Source organism: Zalophus californianus, chromosome 5 (assembly GCF_009762305.2).
Source record: "Zalophus californianus isolate mZalCal1 chromosome 5, mZalCal1.pri.v2, whole genome shotgun sequence".
NCBI classification, from domain to species: Eukaryota; Metazoa; Chordata; class Mammalia; order Carnivora; family Otariidae; genus Zalophus; species Zalophus californianus.
Genome location: NC_045599.1, coordinates 49528298 through 49549446, shown reverse-complemented (window position 1 = coordinate 49549446; position 21149 = coordinate 49528298). Strand labels below are relative to the sequence as shown.

The window sequence follows — 21149 nt, the reverse complement described above, 5'->3', positions numbered from 1 at the left end:
CTTACCACTACTTAACTATTTTAAACAATGATTAAAAGGCAAAACTATTTGGCATGAAACACAAACCTAAGAAAAGAAAGGAAGTGGTATATTACTATCAGATCCTGGTACCCTTTCTTAGTGGATCTAAAGAAACATGTGGGCAGATTAGGTGGCATGTTTTTAGAAAGCTAAGGAACCTATGCATACAATTCTCATTATTGAATCTGGTTTTGAGTCTCATGACAAATTACATATAAGGGGTGCTGTATGCCCAAATTTAATCCATCTCAGTTTATCACCTCCCTAGGATGAGAAATGCTGCAAGAAAAATCAAAGGCAGAGTTTTAAAAAAGGACCTTTAATGAAAAATACAAAACATAATATTGCATCCTTGAGACATGATTTGTATGTTCAGCAAGTCCTAAGAACTTCCTAATGTAAAATAACCCTTTTTGATATATGTGTATTTTTTTATTTACAAATTGAAACAAACCTCATTTTACTTGACAGTAATATTTATGATGCTGACATCCTCATAGGGCTTGTCTGTTTTGGGATTCACTTTGACATTGGAGATCCTTTGTACAACTTCCATTCCTTTAGTCACTCGTCCAAATACTGTGTGCTTATTATCAAGCCAAGGCTGCATTGGAGGAGAAATGGAAGATCTTGGTAAACCCAGATTTCTTAGATCACACCCTCTGGGTGAGCAAATTAAAGAGAATTTAAATTTATGCTTCATTTTTAAAATTTAAATAAAAGGATGTACAGTTCATTTCATTTAGCAGCTTTTAAGAGTGATTTCCATAATTATATGAAAAAATATAAAAGCATAGTATAATGTTTAATTAGATATCTGCATCTTTCAGACTAAAGGGAGCGGAAGATGTTTGCTAAAGCTAAATTTCTCTGCATGGCTTAACAAATTATGGCTAAGGCTTTAAAAGTTCTCTGCAAGAATCCTACCTGCATAAGTAAGAGGCAGTTTGGAACTATTTAAGCAGCACGTGCTTTCATATTAGAGATGGGAGCTCAAATTCTGTCTCTGCTGCCTACTTGATCTCTGGCAAGTTAATCATACATATCTCATTGTTCATTTCCTCATCTAGTTTTTAAAACTGGGTATAGTGATACAAGAAGTACTGTGACGATTACATGAGACTTTGTGCCTGACAGTAATTATAAATATTGTTCCTTTATTGCATGGTGCTTAATTCCAAAACATAAAGTGTAATAATTTGTATAATTTTGTGTAACTGCACAGCAAGAGAGCTCAATATTCTTATGCTGTATTTTATCAAATCCACAGTGCCATTGATTATAGGCTGCATTAAAATTGAAAATTCATATGCTCTAATTCCTCCCATTCTAAAGATAAGGAAACAGCCCCAGAAGTGAAATAATTTTTCTGTTGTACAGCTAGTACTGGCAAAGTTGACTTAAACTCAAGTGTCCTGAGTTACATTAGTATTGTTTTACAAAGTAAAATCCAATTTGTATTACACTTTCTCATTTAAATTGTTTTCATTTTTCTATCCTGACAGATATAAATAATGGTAGACAATACTGCAGCTCTCTTCCACTGAATTCATTCTTAGATCATAATCTATGAATCTGGCTTATAGACAGTGCTGTTCTACTTACCGTTGGTACTACTGTTATGAAAAACTGAGATCCATTAGTATTTGATCCAGCGTTGGCCATGCTGAGTGTATATGGTCTGTCATGTCGTAATGTTGAATGAAACTCATCTTCAAATTCTCCTCCCCATATGCTTTCTCCTCCCATACCAGTTCCTGTTGGATCTCCTGTCTGAATCATGAAGCCCTTAACAGGAAGTACACAAAAAACATATTACACTTGTCCTTTTTCTATATGCACGCTTTGGAATCTTATGTTTAAGAGTGTTTTATTTTTTATTTTTTTTTTAAAAGACTTTATTTATTTATTTGAGAGAGAGAAAGCACATGGTAGGGAGGAGGGTCAGAGGGAGAAGCAGACTCCCCACTGAGCAGGGAGCCCGATGCTACACTTGATCTTAGCCAAAAGGCTGAGAAGCGATAGGGAGCCCGATGCGGGACTCGATCCCGGGACTCCAGGATCATGACCTGAGCCGAAGGCAGTCGCTTAACCAACTGAGCCACCCAGGCGTCCCTTAAGAGTGTTTTACATTCAGTTAAATCTTAACTTTTCTTAACTGTCACTCTATAAACTGATTTTACTAAAACCTCAGTAAGTTATACTTTAGAAGATGTATTTCCATTGCTTAAATACTCCCTTATTTCATTGACTGAAACAAAATTGCAAAGATCTCCTTATTTATAGACATGTACTGTCTTTCCCAATAATCTAATTAAAACCAATTAATATTGTAAGGACGTTTTAGACCCGTATAGTGTGCTAGGTTTTATAGAATCGCCCCACTTTTCTCTCTTCCCTTTCTCTAAACACTCTGGATTGCCTGGTGAGTCATTTCACTAATTCTTTTAGAACCCCCAAAATCTGATTACTTCTCCTGCCATTTCTGACCTGCCAGTTTCCAAGAACTATATAACTGCCCCATCTATTATACGGAACATCACTCAACAAAATCCTGGGCCAAGTTCTTTCTGTTCTTCAGGTTTTAATGGTGGTTCTCAAAGACTAAGTGGCATCATGTCTCTTCTATTATTTAAAATCTTACCTTCTAGATCTAGACCTTATCTAGTCACCAGGTACAAGTAACCTTAGCTTTTGGTTTTATCTAAGCATGACCTTTTACTCAGTATCTGACCCTTGCTTTAGCTGCTGACAAAATATTGATGCAGTGTTTCTAAAAAGGTACCAAGTTACTATTCCTGCGCTTGATTCTAGATCTGATATTCATGACCATCCTTTTTTTTTTTTTTTAGGATGTTATTTATTTGACAGAAAGCGCACAAGCAGGGGGAGTGGCAGGCAGAGGGAGAGGGAGAAGTAGGTTCCCCGAGGAGCAGGGAGCCCGATGAGGGGCTTGATCCCTGGATCCTGGGACCATGACCTGAGCCAAAGGGAGATGCTTAACCGACTAAGCCACCCAGGTGCCCTTTCTCATTCCTTTCTAATAAACTGATAATTGTGAGACAGGAAGATTCCTTAGGTTTAAACCTGTGGTTATGCAAAAACACTATTCCTGAAATCATTTAAATTTTGTATCAACTTGGGGCCCCAGGGTGGCTCAGTCAGTTAAGCGTTTGACTCCTGGTTTCAGTTCAGGTCATGATCTCAGGCTTGTGGGATCAAGCCCCGAGTCAGGCTTTGCACTCAGTGGGGAGTCTGCTTCAAGATTCTCTCCTTCTATCCCTCTCTCCCCTGCTCGTGCTCTCTCTCAAATAAATAAATCTTTAAAAAAATTTTTTTGTATAACTTACCTTAATTATACGGTGAAATGTATGTCCATTATAATAACCATTTCTGCTATGAACACAGAAGTTTTCCACTGTCTTAGGGCACCTAGTAAGACACATGTTAAAAATATGAAATCTATTCAGGGCATCTTAAGACAGTTTACTTTGCAGTTGTGCTTCTTAATGGTGTTTTCAGTATCTTCTGAAACTTTCAGGATAGTTTTTTTTCCATAACCTCTTCTAATCTCAGGATAAGCAAGAGTTGAAAGAGCATGTAAGCCATAGTATATTCATATTGTTTAGTACTTTATCTTTAGATCATGATTGCTTATTATATTTGAGTTTGACAGTATTTAAATTTCAAAGTCATTTAGCATTTTAAAAAATACAACTACAGTACCTTAAGATACATATGTTCACTGAACTTGTATAGTGGGTTCAGTTCCTGGGAAAGGTAATTTTCTTATAAAAACTATGTTATGGTACACTGACACAATTCCTAACCAAGGACTTACTCTCTGAAACGATATCTCCCAAATCTAATCAACCTTAAATGGCAATCACACAAAGTATGAAGCTTTCCAAATGTTAACTAATCTCCTGTGATGATTTAATAAGGTACATTATCATGTAATAGCTCTTAGACCTGGGAATAGAAGGGAGATACAAGAGAATACTGCACGAAGTACATCAGGAGACAGGCTTAATAGTTGCATGGGTTCTGAGTACCTAAAATGAGATGGTCTAGGTGTCTAGAGCTGCCTAGTTCTTTGTTCATTACCAAGGTACATATAAAACAATCATATCCAAAATAAGTAAGTACTTTTAAGTAAAGGTGTTGTAAAAGATGTCATCTCTTGGATCAAGAATAGCCAGATATTCTACTGTATTTGGCACTGCATGTTCATCTTGCAAACTTTTAAACTGTCCACAATACATTTCTGCTTTTTTCAATTAAATGGCCTTATGTTTTTTGTTGGAACTTTTAAAACATATAGATAGCACTGGGACTAAATAAGAGGTAGTGGATGTCTAGCAAATGTGAGGAAAAAATTATCCCCCCCTTAAGGATTTGCTTTGAGGATAAAGCCAGTTCTAACAACTGAGTCACAAAATTTAGTTGGGATGTGTAGTTAATGGTAATATATTTGTATATCACTTATAGTTTACATTCAGCACTTTTGTAGCTATATGTTTTGTATTCATAGTAATAAACCTATGAAGTATGGGTATAAAATTTTCCCATTTTCTAGAGGAACAGTTACCAGAAAGCTAAAGGTAGATGTTCTATCAAACACTTCAATTCTTTAAAAGTTCTCAAGTTGAAATAATTTTAAGTTGCACAGTTTCTTCAAATAAACACATTTACATTGGTGTTTAAGACAGCAGAAATAGTACATACTCAACAGGAAAAAGTTTGATGTGAATGTCTCCCATACTTGTGTGGATAATGGCACTATCTGAAACTCGTTTAGGTCCTTCAGCTTGAGTAGCTGCCATGACTTCTTCTTTAGAAGGTTTTTCATTAAAAACGTCTCTGTCAGAATCTGCACTTTTTGTATCTTCTGGTTCTCGTTTGGTAAACTCACAAGAAAAGAGAGTGAATGAATTAAATTTTCATCTGGTTAAAATTTATCAACAAGAAAATTTCATTTCTATTTATGGTATTTGAGAAAAGAAAGAATTCACATCAGAATAAATCCTTATTTCAGGAATCACTTCCTATCACAGGATGTGTAATGCAGTTAAATTATTTTTACACTTGTCTAATATGAAAATCCATTTAATGAAGATGTATGATTTCAAAAGGGATTTAATTTCTTTTTGGGTACACATTTAACAAGATGCAGTTTTATATGAGGTAGCTCTCTGCTTCTGCCAGCTCGTATGTCAAAACCTGTCACCTGTTGCTTACTTTTCACTTATTTAGATTTCCTGGGTTTGAATTCCAGCTCTGCTACTTACTAGTTACATGATTTTGGGGAAGTAAATTCATTTTTTCCATTTCTTCATTCATAAATGGGGATAATAACTACCTCAAAGTGGTGCCTGCTGTGAAGATTAAATGAAGGGATATAAAATGCTTAGAGAACAGTGCCTAACATGGAGATGGTACTATATACAGATTAATAATTGTTGTTATTACAAAAGCAGAACCTGGTGCTAGATAGGCTGAGGATTTAAAGATGAATCAGAATGCATCTTGACTTTCTTTCTTTTTTTATTGGCTGCAAAGCCCCATCTATTCTATCTAAACCCTGAAGCTTGGGAGAAAGAATGCAAATTTTGAGTGAAGTTGTAGATATTTCAGGATACCTCAGGGTATTGGGAAAACTGAAAGAAACCTTTCAGTTGTTAAAACTTTGGACTTCTCTAAGCCTGTTTTTTTGTTTGTTTGTTTTTAATTTGACTTTCAGTTAAGTAGAATATTTTTCTCCCAAGAAAGCCCTACCTGATAACCAAGAGTTCCAGGAAGTAAAGCCAGTGCCCCAGGCCCTGTCTTGCCTAATGTCATTCCTGATCTACTTGTATAAATTCCAAATAAACAAACAACCAAGGTAGGATGTTGTTGCCTTATCATCTTACTCTCCAGTTTTCAAAGGAATGGTGTGTCTGTTGTATGATTTATTTATATGAATTCTTACCTCACATATTAAACTACTAAAGTTCAAATTTTGTAAAGTTTTACTTTTATTTCATGATACTGGATTTGAAAAAAAGCATCAAAAATTTATACATATGTACACCATTTTACTTTTGCTTACGAATACGTATGTTTAATAAGATGAAAGATAATTTTATGTTAGCTGTATAAAGATGCACAGAGTAACTTTTTTTTTTCTTCAATGATTATAAGGAACATGTATGATTTAATCAACATAAAAGTAAACTCTAGGGGAAGAAAAAGAAAACATAACTTGTTAAAGTTTTTGATAAAGTGAATGGAACATTAGTATATGTTTTTAGTATATACCAAGAATTCCCTATTACGATTAACTTTTATCTTCAAAACAGTTAAATTACAGGTAAAAACAAGAAAAATTCTTTTCCTTGAATATATATTAATTTTTAGCAAAGACTTTGATTATTATAAATAAAATTTTCATCTTAAAGAATGTATCCAGTTTAGGTTAAAAGCTTGGTTGGGGTAAGCTGCTATTTCCTGCATTTATCAAATGCTGGTAACCTGAATAGCATCACAGCTGCTTACAATATGTCAGATGAAAGAATGAGTATACTATAATAAGCCAGACACTTTACCAAACTTTGTGAATAGTGAAGAAAACATAATGTCCTGTATTTGAGAATTTTATATTAGGGAGGAGATGACAGGGTCAGAAATTAAAAAAAAAAAAAAAGGAAATTATTCCAAAAACTGTGACACACTGCACAAGCAAGCATACCTAATCAGACCTGATGTCAAGAGAAGGCTTCCAAACGGAGACCTAGTGAAAGTAGGGAGTGGGGACAGGTGTGTGACTGGCAGAAGGGACAGCCTGCACAAACGCCTTGAAGTAAACAAGGACACTCAATTATTGCAAATGGGATCAAGTTCAGTACAGGCGGTGTAGCAAATGAACCAAAAATGAAGAAAGATAGCTAGAAGAGCCATCTAATATAGTTGAGGAGCCATTAAAAGATTTTAGGCAGAGAAATAGCCAAATGTGGGACTTAGAAAGTCTCTGCAGTGTGAATAGAATGGTCGGGCAGGGGTCTCTATACTTAAGATTTTTTTTGCTTGGCTTAACAGTTAGGACACTGCTACTCTTAGATAGCTTGGTAGTTTGATTCTGAGCCCAATGTTAGTTAACATGCAAAGTACTCGGAGTACTGTAGAAAAAATAATTTCTCAGGAATATACACTTTTAAGGTAGCACCATTACAAGGGAGTTAAAAGGTAATAAAAAGAAATGTGCTTAGAGAAGGAAGTATGCAAGTTCAGGGGAGATAAATTATGTTTTAGAATAAAAGATGAAAAATAATCTTTTGCAGGAGAATTTTAAAAGCCTCTAGCAAAACTATTATGAATGCAAAAATACTGTAACTGCTCACTTCCTAACATCTTAGACAACACAAAAAGTTGTAGAAGCCAGAATGAAAAATTTTGAAAACAGGAGGGAAAACTACAAAATCAAGTCCTAGTTAAAAATTGTACAATATTAATGTTTTAAGATAGTATTCTGGTTGTTTAGAAAGTCTGCTACTATTGCCAACATTCTCTTCAGTTGCAAGTACAAGCTAAGAAAATAAAAATCCAACCAAATTGGAAGAATTAAGGTCTATTTCCTAGTACTTCCGCATACCATATAAAATCTGTTCTTTTTGAAAGATGTACAAACTATTGTCGGGTCAGCTTGAATATTCTGAAGAACAGGGTTTTCAGAAGCTTTCATTTCTATAGTAGTTGCAGCACGATGTTTTTTGGCTATTCCCTGGAACAGAGCCAACTGCATCACTCTAATATTTTCTTGCTTGCCTAAGATGCGCACACACCTAGAAAATACGTTTTATTCAATAAAATTATCAGAATGAACTCCAATTATAAAAAATTTATAGTTAAGAGAGGTAGGAATCAACTAGCCTTTATCCTTTATCTTTGTATAAAATAACTAGTGAAAGTTTTTTAAAAAGTGTTTCTCATCCCCCTCCCCCAAAAAGAATGATTTTAAAATAGGTAGGTGGCTGGAATTTTCAGGTTAAAAAAATACAATCATCCAGTCATATAGTTTTAACCTATCCCTATCACTATTATTTTAATCGTTTTGTAAGCCTTCAAAGATTCTATACTGCCAAGAACTACAATATAAATTTGTTTACATGTGAAAATGTACAGCACTAGATTTTTTTTCTTTAAAATATACTTTTAAGTTCTTTTCATTTACATTCAGTGATAGTATCTGATTGTAGCTATTTTGTACTAAAACCAAATGGACTGTTTGCACAAAGGGCTTTTTGTGGTTTCATGCATTTTAACTTCTGATTTTATGTCTAGCAGGATGTAATGCTGAATTCTGTGGTTAAAATATTTGGCAACATTTAACATGAACCAGGCTAATTTAAATCAATAAGCAAAAGAGAGACTGAAACTTGTTAAAAAAAAAAAAAAAACCAACAACTTGAAACTATGCATATCTTTTTTCCATTTCTTTTACAAACATGAGTGGAAACTTTTTACATAAGATTATAAACAACCAAAAGACCACAGAAAAATCCAGTCAAAACATTTGGTTAAGTTTAGACATTTGGGACCATTCCACTTGTCCTGGAACAAACAAAACTCCCATTGTTTCCCTGAAGGAGGAAATTGTCCCCCATAAATGAATGCACTTTTAAAAAACATCATGTTAAAGCTTACCGGTTTGTTTCTACATTTATAACTTTAATGCCTAGCATTGTTCCATACAGCACGAAGTGTCCAGTTTCGTCAAAGACTATGTTAATTAATCTTACTGCATCCACCTTCTCCAACTCACGTTCTACAGCCATTCGTCGGCCAAATTCCATGTCGGGTAGCTGTTGCCTCATCTGCTGCAGTTCAGTAAACATCTAAGAAGCAAACCATTTATTAACAAAAAAGCTACATGATAAAGAGAATGAGAATTTAAATAGAAGCACAGAACACATTAAGAGTACACATTAAGTTTGTGTACTTATATGTCATCTTAAGGAGGATTCTAAATACTATAAGCAGGAAATAAAAAGGCATTAATAAGTTAAATCATAAAAAATAGTATTTATGCTAACTGGTTCTTCTAATTAAAAAAAAGTTAATATAACTACTGTTTTCTCTATTGAAACTCTATCTGATGCCTTTTATAAGCCACAGACTAGTACCTTCTAATAGAAATATAATGGAAACCACATATATAATTTTAAATTTTCTAGTAGCTACTTAAACAAAGTAAAAACAGGTGAAATTAGTCTTAATAATGTTTTATTCAACCCAATATTTCCAAAATATAATCATTTAAACTTTAGGGGTGCCTGGGTGGCTCAGTCGTTAAGCGTCTGCCTTCAGCTCAGGTCATGGTCCCAGGGTCCTGGGATTGAGCCCTGCCTCAGGCTTCCGGCTCAGCAGGAAGCCTGCTTCTCCCTCTCCCACTCCCCCTGCTTGTGTTCCCTTTTTCGCTGTGTCTCTCTCTGTCAAATAAATAAATAAATCTTTTTAAAAAAATAATCATTTAAACTTTAAGCAATATTAAAAAATTGAGATAGGGCCCCTGGGTGGCTCAGTTGGTTAAGCGACTGCCTTCAGCTCAGGTCATGATCCTGGAGTCCCGGGATCGAGTTCCGCATCGGGCTCCCTGCTCAGCGAGGAGCTCTAACCCTCCCCCCTCTCATGTACTCTCTCTCTCTCATTCTCACTCTCTCAAAATAAATAAATGAATCTTTAAAAAAAAATTGAGATAGGGGCACCTGGCTGGCTCAGGTGGCAGAGGATGTGACTTTTGATCTCAGGGTTGTAAGTTGAAGCCCCATGGTGGATGTAGAGATTACTTAAAAATAAAATCTTAAAAAAAAATTTGAGATATATTATGTTCTATATTTCTTATATTAGGCCTTTGAAATCCTGTATTTTGTACTTTGAGCCCATCTAAATTTGGACTAGCTTCAAATCAAGTGCTCAATAGCCACATGTGGCTAGTGGCCACTACAATGGACAATGCAACTAGACTGGAAGGTCCCTGTACAGGGATCATGGGCCTGACATGATATAACAAGCACTCAATTTTTGTTGAATGAATGAACTCTTATTATTTCACTAATTTATAAAGATTTCATGACATTTTAGAAAATGTTTCAAGTTATTTTTACAGAAAGCACAACACAGATTATCATTAGGTAAATGTGGCTTAGTATAGATGAATATTTTTTGTGAGTGTTCTGTAGTTTTGATATTTGGTTTTCTTTTCTTTACATATTTAAAACAATCTCAGACAGGGTCACATCACAATTACTATGTATTATCGTACTATACCAAAATATGATCTTTCATTCAGTTTTCCAGATATTTAAGGCCTCAAGCAGCAGAATTCAAAAGTAGGTCTCCATTGGAGATGAAAAGAAACCAGGCTTATGTTCAATCTATTTTTTTTTCATGCCTGTATTAACTGGAAATCCTGTTTTTCTAGATATGGAAAGAACAACAATGTAAACAACTCCAAAAAACCAAAGGAGGTATGTGTATTAGGGAACAGTAAGAAGCAAAGTTCTTACAGGACAGATAAAAAGCCTGGTCTATAGCGTTTCTTGTCTCCAGTCTCTGAGACTGATAATTGCTTATTTGTATGCTAGAAATAGCCTAGATGCTGGACTACATTTTTGTAGTGAGGGACTCTTGATTATTTTGTTACAGATTCATTTTTTTTTAAGATTTTATTTATTTATTTGAGAGAGAGCGAGAGCGAGAGCGAGAGAGATCACAGAAGGAGTGGAAGAGGGAGACGCAAACTCGCCGCTGAGCAGGGAGCCCGATGTGGGTGGGGCTCAATCCCAGGACCCTAAGATCATGACCTGAGCCAAAGGGGGACACTTAACTGAGCACCCAGCTGCCCCGAGAGGCTTCGTTTTCAAGACTTAAGATTTGTAGATGGCCCTCTGCCCACATATAAGTATTTCATAAATGCTAATCCGACCTGATTAAGTACCTCGGTATCTTTTTACATATTCTAGCCTTAACACCAGGGCCTCTGTGATATTCAACTGTGTAGCCATATACAGCAAATGCATATCTCATTAACTGTGAGATTCCACACATTTACTACCACTAGCATTCTAACTAATTTGTTTTTGTTTTGTTTTGGTAACCTCTCTCATTTTGAATCTCAACTTCTGTCATAAGCTTTATTACTGACTTCCTCTTATCATCTCGGCCCTTTGAGTTCAACAAATGTTGAAGACAATGATGAAGAAATAGAGTGGGCTGAACAGCTCAGAGTATTCATGTTAAGAGATTTATATCCAGAGACTGTGTTTTTAAACGTTTCTTTTCTGAAGGAATCTTCAAGGAGCTGCAAGCTGGTAAAGAGTCTTTAAGTTATACTTAAACTAATATTTAGTTACCATCTACCTAAAGAAGAAAACAACACAAAGGAAGTTTTTCTCCTTTTCTTTAAAAGTATAGTGGAAAGCTATTCTCTTCCACCAAGAAAATGAGTCATGAGGATGATCTGACCAGCAAACAGATCTTCACATTTGTCTGGATTCAGACTACTTCAGGCAGATAATCCACCCAACTTATTGCTACTTGCCACCAAACAAGAGTGTCACTAATAAGAATAATAGAATTTAAGACCTTAATGCAGGGAATCTAATATAAATTGGTCACTACCAAGATGTAGAATTGACATTGTCATACAATAAATGTTACAGCTACAAAGGTTCAACCCACAGACTCTTAGAGGATTCAACATACCATTAGCAGTTAGAGAACACTTCAGGAAAACAGGTGATGAAACCCAAATTTCCACAAAAAACAGTTAACTTTGCATGGATAGAAACTCTTATTCTACAACTACATGCTTTAACAAATTCTTGTTAGCAGTTATTATGTGTCAGGTATTGTTCTTAGTGCTAGAGATATAAATATGAACCAAAACAGATAAGGGACCATAGATCGCATAGAGTTTAATCTATGAGGGGTTGATAAGTATTAATAAAAAATAAGACCATGCCAAATGCTCTACAAGAAAATAAACAGAGTGATATTAAGTCACATAAAAAAAAAAAAGTTGTCCTAGGGGCTCCTGGGTGGCTCAGTTGGTTAAGCACCCAACTCTTGGTTTTGGCTCAGGTTGTAAACTCATGGGTATTGTGATCAAGCCCTGAGTCAGGCTTCACGCTGAGCAAGGGCAGAGTCTGCTTGAAGATTCTCTCCTTCTGACCCCCACTCAGGCTCGCGGGTGTGCTTAATCTCTCTTGTGTTCTCTCTAAAGCCAATAAATCTTAAAATAAAAAGTTGCCCTAGATTAGATGAACAGTGAATTCCCACAGGAAGTGACCCTTTAAATAAGATTTAAGGATAAGTTCAACAGGTAATGGAAAGAATGGGGGATGGTTGACTCCAGGCAGCAGGAACAGCATATGCAAAGGCCCTGTGGTGGGAGACATGGTCAAGAAACTGAAAGAAGGCCTAAATGGCTAGAGTAAGAGGCAGGGAGAAAGGTGATTTATAGTAGGGTAGAGTGGTAGGCAAAGGCCACAACAAGGCAGGCCATGAATTTGGTCTTGATCCTAAGAACAGGAAGTCACAAAAAGGTTCAAAGAATGACATGATCAGATATGCACTTTAAAAAAATTGCTCTGGGTGCAGCATGGATAACAGATTAGGAAGAATCCAGGACATAGGCAGTAGGCCATGAAATAGTCTAGGTGAAAGATCATAAGCTACAGTATGGACAGCTGTGCTGAAAGGAAATGAACAAATTTAAAGCATATTTAGAAAGTAAAATTGACAGGATTCATGATGAATTTAAAAAAGAGGGGTAAGGAAAAAGAGTTAAGAAGTTAAGGATGATTCAGGTTTCTTTGGTTTCTGCAAGCAAATGGATATTGGTGCCATTCATGAACATAGCAAAACAAAACAAAACCAAACCAAAAAAACAAAAAACAAAACAAAACAAAGGATAGCACCAGCTCTGTTCGCAATAGAAAGCTGGAAAAATCAGTTTGGGAGTAGTCATATGAACAGACAGGAGTGAACAGAGTTAAGAAAAGGCTAAGAAAAAAGTCTAGAATGAGTTTTGAGGAGCTTAAGAGGATGAAACAAACAAAACTAAACTAAAAACATAGCCATATATATATAAGGATAATTGGCTCAAAAGGTATCACATCACAAATCTAGGGAAGAGAGTTCTGAAGAACACTGCAAGACAGCAGACAGTTGAATAATATCTTCAATGTGCTAAGAGAAAATAACCATCCATGTAAACATCTATATCCAGAAAAAAAATCTTTTAAGAAATAGCACAAAATAAAGACATTCAGAAAAGGAAATCGTTATTAAATTTATATTGCACTTACACTTAGTGATTCATCAAAGACTCTCATGAGTTTTCCAGTTAAAAATCTGAAAATTCTAACTTTTCTATCAGAACCAATAGTAGCTATTTTCTTCCCATCAGGTGAAAAACATATGCTGGTTGGATAAGCCTTGCACTTAGCAAATTCATATAAATCTGTGTCGGTTTTATATTCCCAGTTCACATTTTTGGGGAACTTATATTCATGAGGAGGCCCAGTCCAGTATTCAATCATCCCAGATTTATCAGAAGACACTACTGCTTTGTAAACTGCATTCAGCCGTATCTGAGTAAGAGGTGATGTATGGAGTTTGTCAAAAATATGAAGTGGCTGGTTATCTCCTCGACCATCATAAATGAAAATTTTTCCTGTGCTCTTCTCAGAAGCAGCAACTGAAGATATGGCGTCCCCTGGGCAATAGATCCACTCACATTGTCCAGGAAAATAGCTAAAATATTTAAGAATTGAGGGAAAAAAGAAATCAATACAAATAAGCATCCTTATCCACCCTCACCACCAAAAAAATGTCCTGGCCAATGATTTAGTTAGTTTTGGATTCCTTGCTCAAAGTAGCAGAGAGATAGAAAATGGTAAGGAACAACTAAAAAAAGTTACCAATTTTTTTCTTTCTGACCTTATTAATGTAATGGTAATAACTTCTGAGGATTTATCAGACCACAAAGAAAACTGCATATAGCAGATCATTTACTTCTCTTGGGTAGATAAGAAAACCAGATCAGACCTAAACCTTAAAATATTCCAAGGATTTCTGTCTTTTGGATTTCTGTCTATGTCTCAGCTATGTATAACTTACTTTTAAATAGTTTAGCATGTAACAGTATACTTGATAAATCCATCCTTGAAATGTTTAAAATTAAAATATTTTAGTTATAACTGTGATCAAAAGAAAAACATTTTGATATCACATTCTCATTATTAGTAACTTCATCTTAAAACTATAAAGTTTGAACATGCTACCTGATGAACAAAGTGTAAAAGAACTGGGACAAATTTAATCAATACACCAAACTTACACACTCAAATGAGTGTTGTCTCCTTCTATGCAGTCAGTTTGAGAAGTTACACAGTTATTCCAATGTTGGTGCTGATGCTCAAAACTTTTTTGGAACTTCTCAAAAGTTTTTTAGAATTTCTACCAAAACTTAAAAAAAAAATACTCTTTCAATATCCTCAAAGATGGCAAAGGTTCAACATTTATCAAAAGATTTAATTTTTAAAAACAGCTAGTGTGGGTAAACAAAGCAGGGGAATAGGATAGATAACCAAAAGACATTGCTATTTCTAGTCAAAAATAAGTTCTGACCATAAGTAATGAGACTGATTTCCTTTAGTGGCTCATAAACTGGTTTTGAAGGAAATTCCAAAAGAAATTCTATTAGGTAATGAACTGTTGTTCTCTTCTCCCCCTCCATTCATATGTTGCAGGTAACCAAGGTGATCGTATCTGGAGATAATTAGGAGGTAATTAAGGTTGAATGAGGTCATAAATGTGGGGCCCTAATCCCATAGGCCTGTGGCCTGAGAAGGGAAAGCAAGATACCATTCCTCCCTACATCCTGTCCCCAAAGAGAGTCCTCACCACAAATTAAACCCTGCTGGAACCTTGATCTTATACTTTCCAGCCTCCAGAACTCTGAGAAAATAAAATTCTATTGTTTAAGCCACTTAGCCAATGGTCTTTTGTAATGGCAGTCTGAGCTAAGACAAGTCCTAAAACTTTTTGACAATGCTATGATTTTAAAGCTGACATTCATTTAGATATATATAAATTCAGTATGGTATCTGAAGAAAGACATGCTCAAAACAAAGCATTCATCTCATTCCTGTACAGTCTAACCACATAGTTGGGGTATCAATATACTTCAAAGTTTAAAATAACCAACAAATCACCTCAATTCCAAAATGTATATAAGCTTTATAAGACAAAATACATATGACTGAAATAAACACAGCAAGGGAGTTAATTCTAAGCACCAGTATATTAGACATGATGGATCCTTGTTAATTCATTAAGTAATGTTAAATGGATATAATGAATCCTTGTTATGATGCGGTTTAAAAACTTCTGTGATTAATGACAAAACCACAGCAGAAGCCTCCAAAGAGATAACAAGGATTCATTTCTAATTTTCCTAAGCAAAATACCAGGTACATTTTTTAATGGAATGGCAATATATTCTGTTTAGAAATATCTACAAAATGGTGAAGTTTAGTTTAAAAATTATTTCGCTAAGTTAAAAAATATATACTTTAAAAAAAGACTCACCCAAGCTTCAGCATATTGATCATGTCAAAGTTCACTACATCAAACACCTTCATTGCTTTATCATCACCCACAGAACAGAACAATGCTCCCTCAGAGCTAACTGCAATACTCTCAATAACTCCTATTTAAATAAATCAAATTAAAACACTCTAGTAAATACCAATGAAACAAATATACATGATTCAAAGAAAAAAAGCATCTTAAGAGAAACTTTAACCAATACAATTTAAGAGAGCTACACAAACACATACAAACACAAAGTGAAATTCTTACCCAGATGACTACGAAAATGTTTAACAAATTCAATTCCCTCTTCTATTTTTTTCCAGAACTTAACATGTCCATCATGACTGGCAGTAATAATAAAGTCTGTCCTGCATATATAAAATTGTAAAAGTTACTTTGTAAAACAGATGAATTACTTAGTACTCCCAAAGCAATCATTCATGAGACTTTCTGACTTTCAAAGTAGGTTTTTTAAAAAATACCTTCCTTTATGAAGACCACTATTGACATATAAAAAAATATCTTCCTTTATGAAGACCACTATTGCAAACTTTGTAGTTCTTTTCTAGATATCATAATAGTTGCTGTGGTACTAATTTTAATCCCAAAAGCTAGGATCAGAATTGAGCTAGCACTTGACATTAAAAAAAAGAAATTTCACCAGGAATCACTAGACCTGGGCACCTGGGTGGCTCAGTTGGTTAAGCAACTGCCTTCGGCTCAGGTCATGATCCCGGAGTCCCAGGATAGAGTCCTGCATCAGGCTCCCTTCTCAGCGGGGAGTCTGCTTCCCCTTCTGACCCTCCCCCTTCTCATGCTCTGTCTCTTTCATTCTCTCTCTCTCAAATAAATAAAATCTTTAAAAAAGAAAAAAAAAGTAATCACTAGACCTTAGGGCCCATTAATGCTAAGATCATCCTATAGGCAGTGTTTTCACAAAGAAAATTACACTAGTTTTCAGAAGTTGATAAATCATTAAATCTCAATATATCCCTTCTCTATACAGCAAAGTTCAATACATTTGTTTTGTATCCGACCCAAGGTGTTTGGTTAAGTAACAAAAAGATTTTATACAGAATAGTTTCCCTTGTAAGGTATATAAAAATAGAAACCATTTACTGAAACCCAGAATATGCCAGGTACTTTACACATCTTACCTTGAATGCATTTCTTGTATGATATAGGAAAGAGTATGTAGGCCTTTATTTAACTTAAACTATTACAGAACCTATGACACTAAACAGAAATCCACAGTATCCTAAAGTTACTTCTACAAATCCTCCTCAAAATTGAAGCATTTTTATAAAACACATTTTTCAGAAAGAAATTAAAAAGATGTGACAGACTTACTTGGTGCATACCACATGGGTGATAACATCTCTATGCATATAACTGCGTTCATACATAGATGCACTGGGGAGGTTTTCAAGATAGACTCTTTCAAATTCCAAAACTGAGGGGAAAAAAAGGAAAGAAAAATGTATTAATTGGAACTATTTACTATTTTGTACTTAAGATTTTCTAAGTTCTATTTTGTATATTCTTCTAGATTTTCTTCAATTTCTCTCAATTCACACATAATAAAAAAAAATTTAGTGTTACATCACTTGTAACTTCTATTATTTCATAGTAGTGAATAGCACCATCATTTAGTTAGTCATGACAGGTTCTCAGTTATTATATAGAGGCTTAACTGTCCCCAGAACTTAAGAACTGAGTGATTCTGGCTTAAAATGAAGGTTCCATTAAGAAACAAAAACCTTAAGGGCGCCTGGGTGGCTCAGTTGGTTAAGCGACTGCCTTCGGCTCAGGTCATGATCCCGGAGTCCTGGGATCGAGTCCCACATGGGGCTCCCTGCTCGGCAGGGAGTCTGCTCCTCCCTCTGACCCTCTTCCCTCTCGTGCTCTCTATCTCTCATTCTCTCTCTCTCAAATAAATAAATAAAATCTTTAAAAAAAAAAAAAAAAGAAACAAAAACCTTAAAAAGTTTCATGAAATTATCACAACCATCTTTCCAACCACGTAGAGTCAATTATCAGGTCTAATTTAAATAAGTAACAAGAGGACAGTGGCCACTTAGATGTCTGTTTATCTTTAAGGCACTAATCCTCTTTGAAGTCACTGATACTGGGATTAGAGCAGGTAAACATAAAATACTAAATGGATTTTTAGAGCTGAAAAAATCCTGGAGTTCTCAAGTTTTTCCAGGGACAAAACATTTGTAAGTGTTAATCTGAGGAAATACTGATTTCATTACAAGAGCTATGAACAATTTTACTAGCAAAAATTGACATATGTGTATCTAGTAAAATTATCCAACGATGGCCAAACAGGACTATAAAAAGTTGCTACATTAAATATGAGATGTTTCATAGTTTTTCCTAACTATAATGTACAGCAGACTCAAACTTGAGTCCAACGAACTCTTTTCTCCTTCATTTTTAGTAACAGAAGCCCCATTTTTATATGGGCATATTGACATCCAGCTATAATTAAGAGGACCTTTCTCACCTTCTCCAGAGTTAGGTGTTACCATATGTCAATAAGAAGTGTTGTGTGACAATGAATAAGTCTCCTTAAAAAGTGTTCCCTTCTTCCTCAGTCCTACAGTTTGGAACTGGGATAAACGCTGTTATTCTAATAAAAGCACTGGGACAAAGATGAGGGCCATATCCTAGCGATGGTAGGGTAGAAGGCTGGAAAGAGCCTAGGTCACTTTTGAGCCTCTATACCAATCCTAGACCATTTACTTTGGGACTCCTTTTACACATGAAAGAAGTACACCTCTGTCTTTTTTAATGTTATTGATTTTTTGGGTCTTTACGTAATTGGCAGCTAATATAACCCTATCTGATACACATTCCTTTTGCTGTTTGTTAGTTTACCTGTTGAGCAGATATTTACTGAAAACAAAATAGGTTACAAGGCTCAGGGACATGAAGAACACATAACTCCTGTCTTTGAGAAACCATGAGTTTAATTAAAGGTAGTGTCATATAATAATTTATAATGTCTTTCTGAAAATGAATACAAATATCCAGTGTCCAAAGAACATGTTCTATTTCTAGAAATATATTATCAAACTCCTGTCTTTTTATTTTTTTTAAAGATTTTATTAAGTAATCTGTACACCCAATGTGGGATTTATATTTACAATCCTGAGATCAAGAGTCGCATGTTCTACCGATTGAACCAGCCAGGTGCCCCAAACTCCTGTTTTTTTTTTAGATAAAATCTTCAATGATACTTTTCTAATGTTTCATACATGTTTTTTTAAATTTCAATTTTTTCTTCAAACCGAATACTATTGATTGGCTTAAATACAATGAGCATCGACTTAAGGGCAAACATTTTCTTTCTTTCTTTTTCTTTTTTTAAAAAGATTTTACTTATTTATTTGACAGAGAGAGAGAGTACAAGCAGGGGGAACAGCAGGGAGAGGGAGAAGCAGGCTCCCGCTGAGGAGACAGCCCAACATGGGGCTTGATCCCAGACCCTGGGATCATGACCTGAGCAGAAGGCAGACACTCAAGGAGCCACCCAGGCGCCCCTAGGGCAAACATTTTCACACCTAATTATTTCTGTCCCTGTTAATTAAGTTTTATAAGATCTTTGTCTCTTAACACTAATATCAGCACTTTGATTTTTTTATTTTTCCATTAGAAAGGACATATAAAAATATTCTAATGCAACAATAAGAGCATTAACTTTGTCATATTCATTCACTCAATAAATACTAAGTGAACACTTGCTATGTGCAAAGCACTGTAACAAGCACTGAAGCAAAGTAGGAATGGACTTTGCTTTTATAAGTTTACAGTCTAAGCAGTGGAGAGGAACATTATCAATCACATGAATAAATACGCAATTTTAAAAATGTAGCAACTGCAGTGAGGGAGAAATTGCTGTGGAAACATTTAACAGAAAGACCTAACAGTAAAAAAGATAATGTACTTTAAAAGTGTCAACGTACAGTGTTCAAAAAAGTGGCTTCTTCAAAATTTGAATACATAAAATTTGAAAGTTACCTGTAAATTCAGCTGTTAAATATTACCTCAGAGTTATGATCAATGTTCTTCAGAAACCTGACCCAAACTAAAGAAGTCAGAGGCTTTACAGAGGAGGAGATGGTTGAAGGTGAATGCTAAAGTTGAGCAAGTTAGCCAAGTGAAAATGGTTGAGGGAAATCATTTCAGGTATACACCATAACATCCTGGTAGGCATTCAAATAAGAAAAAAAGCATGCCCCATTCTCAAGTGTCTTAACATGGCAGGAGTACAGAGTAAGGAAGACAGACAAAGTTAGGATAGAGAAGCAGTGGAAATGTTTTGGTGAGGTAAAGAGAGATCATGTCATGAAGAGCCTTGTAGGCCATTTGGGGAGTCTGGACTTTGTTTTGAAAATAATGAGAAATCACTGAGAGTGTGAAGCAGAGAGAGAAAGTAAGATTTGAACTTTCAGAAAAATCGTATTTTAATGGTCTTACACGTTTAAGAAAGACATTTTACAGAACAACTTTTAAAATAAGAAAATTTAACCTCTTTCCCCACCCTTTTTATTTGATAAAACCTGGTCACTATTCCACGAAAGTAGGAAAATACTTCAGGCCTTTGTATCTCCTGCGTGTGGTTTGAAAACCACAGATCGCTGGTTTTAGATGAAAAATTTGTGATCTAGGAAACTTGTGTAACTTTCCTAGGTCAAAAAAGTCATCACTGGAAGAGTCAGGATTATAATCATCTTTACCTACTCTTTACGATTCTAAATAGGCACCAACCTCTCGCCCCCTCCCCGCGCGCCCCCAACAAACTAACAGCATTCCTGAACTAAGAGCCTTCAAGAAAACCGGATTCACATCTGCTAAACGGAGATAGAAATTCCAACCTCATACGCCTGCTGTAGGGATTAAATGAGAGGCGCCTAGCACATAGCAAGTAGTGGCATAAATTAGCTTTAGCATCTATTAGAACACATTACTGTAACACATCCGTGATTAACATTGTTAGATATTATCAAAAAGACGCTGTACTCAGCCCAAGTCACTATTTCGGGGAAACGTGCAAGTATAGAATGGCCAGCAATCAGAAGATCCTCTCTTCTGAGGGCACAAAACCCCACAATCACACACCATCTGTTTTTGGGGTCTGGTTTGAAATCTCCCAGTCGCGGGACGCAGATTTCAACTCGCCCTGTGCCTATCTCTGTAGCTACCTTTCCTCTTCTTGGCCAATGTTGCCTCTACAGGTAAAGGCCCAACCCAGCGCTCTTCATTTTCCTCTTCGTTCTCTTGGGCCACCGCCACTACCACTGTCAGCTCCCTTTCGCTCAGTTCTGTTTTTTCCGGTTCCTCCGGGTCCCGGCGCCTTCTTCTTCTCAGCTGTGAATCGCTACCACCTTCCGACGCCATATTGCCCGAGTTGTCACAAAAGACGCGACACACACACAGCTCGGCTACCAATCTTAAAAGCGGCGCAGCTTGCCCGT

The 21149-nt window shown here is 35.6% G+C and overlaps 1 protein-coding gene across 2 annotated transcripts; it reads right to left on the bottom strand.

The window, feature by feature from the left end:
* Positions 1-321: 321 nt before the first annotated feature.
* Positions 322-21093, bottom strand: PPWD1 (peptidylprolyl isomerase domain and WD repeat containing 1). 2 transcript variants are annotated; one of them, XM_027604626.1, is made up of 11 exons: positions 20877-21093; positions 17014-17116; positions 15931-16031; positions 15658-15778; positions 13371-13818; positions 8704-8894; positions 7652-7841; positions 4750-4931; positions 3372-3453; positions 1627-1809; positions 322-625 (listed from the first exon to the last, which is right to left on the bottom strand). In XM_027604626.1, the coding sequence occupies exons 1-11, from the start codon at positions 21070-21072 to the stop codon at positions 482-484; spliced, it is 1941 nt and encodes a 646-aa protein (XP_027460427.1). In that variant the 5' UTR covers positions 21073-21093; the 3' UTR covers positions 322-481. The 2 variants fall into 2 exon arrangements, with proteins under 2 accessions (XP_027460427.1, XP_027460428.1); XM_027604627.1 differs by lacking the exon at positions 20877-21093 and having other exon boundaries at positions 15658-15680; positions 16006-16031; positions 17014-17065.
* Between the last annotated feature and the right edge of the window lie 56 nt (positions 21094-21149).

Coding starts and splice junctions, on each gene's coding strand:
- PPWD1 (XM_027604626.1), bottom strand. CDS start 21,072: ATGGCGTCGGAAGGTGGTAGCGATTCACAGCTGAGAAGAAGAAGGCGC. Junction 15,779..15,930: donor ACATTTTCGTAGTCATCTGG/GTAAGAATTTCA, acceptor TTATTTAAATAG/GAGTTATTGAGAGTATTGCA. Junction 7,842..8,703: donor ATAAATGTAGAAACAAACCG/GTAAGCTTTAAC, acceptor CGTATTTTCTAG/GTGTGTGCGCATCTTAGGCA.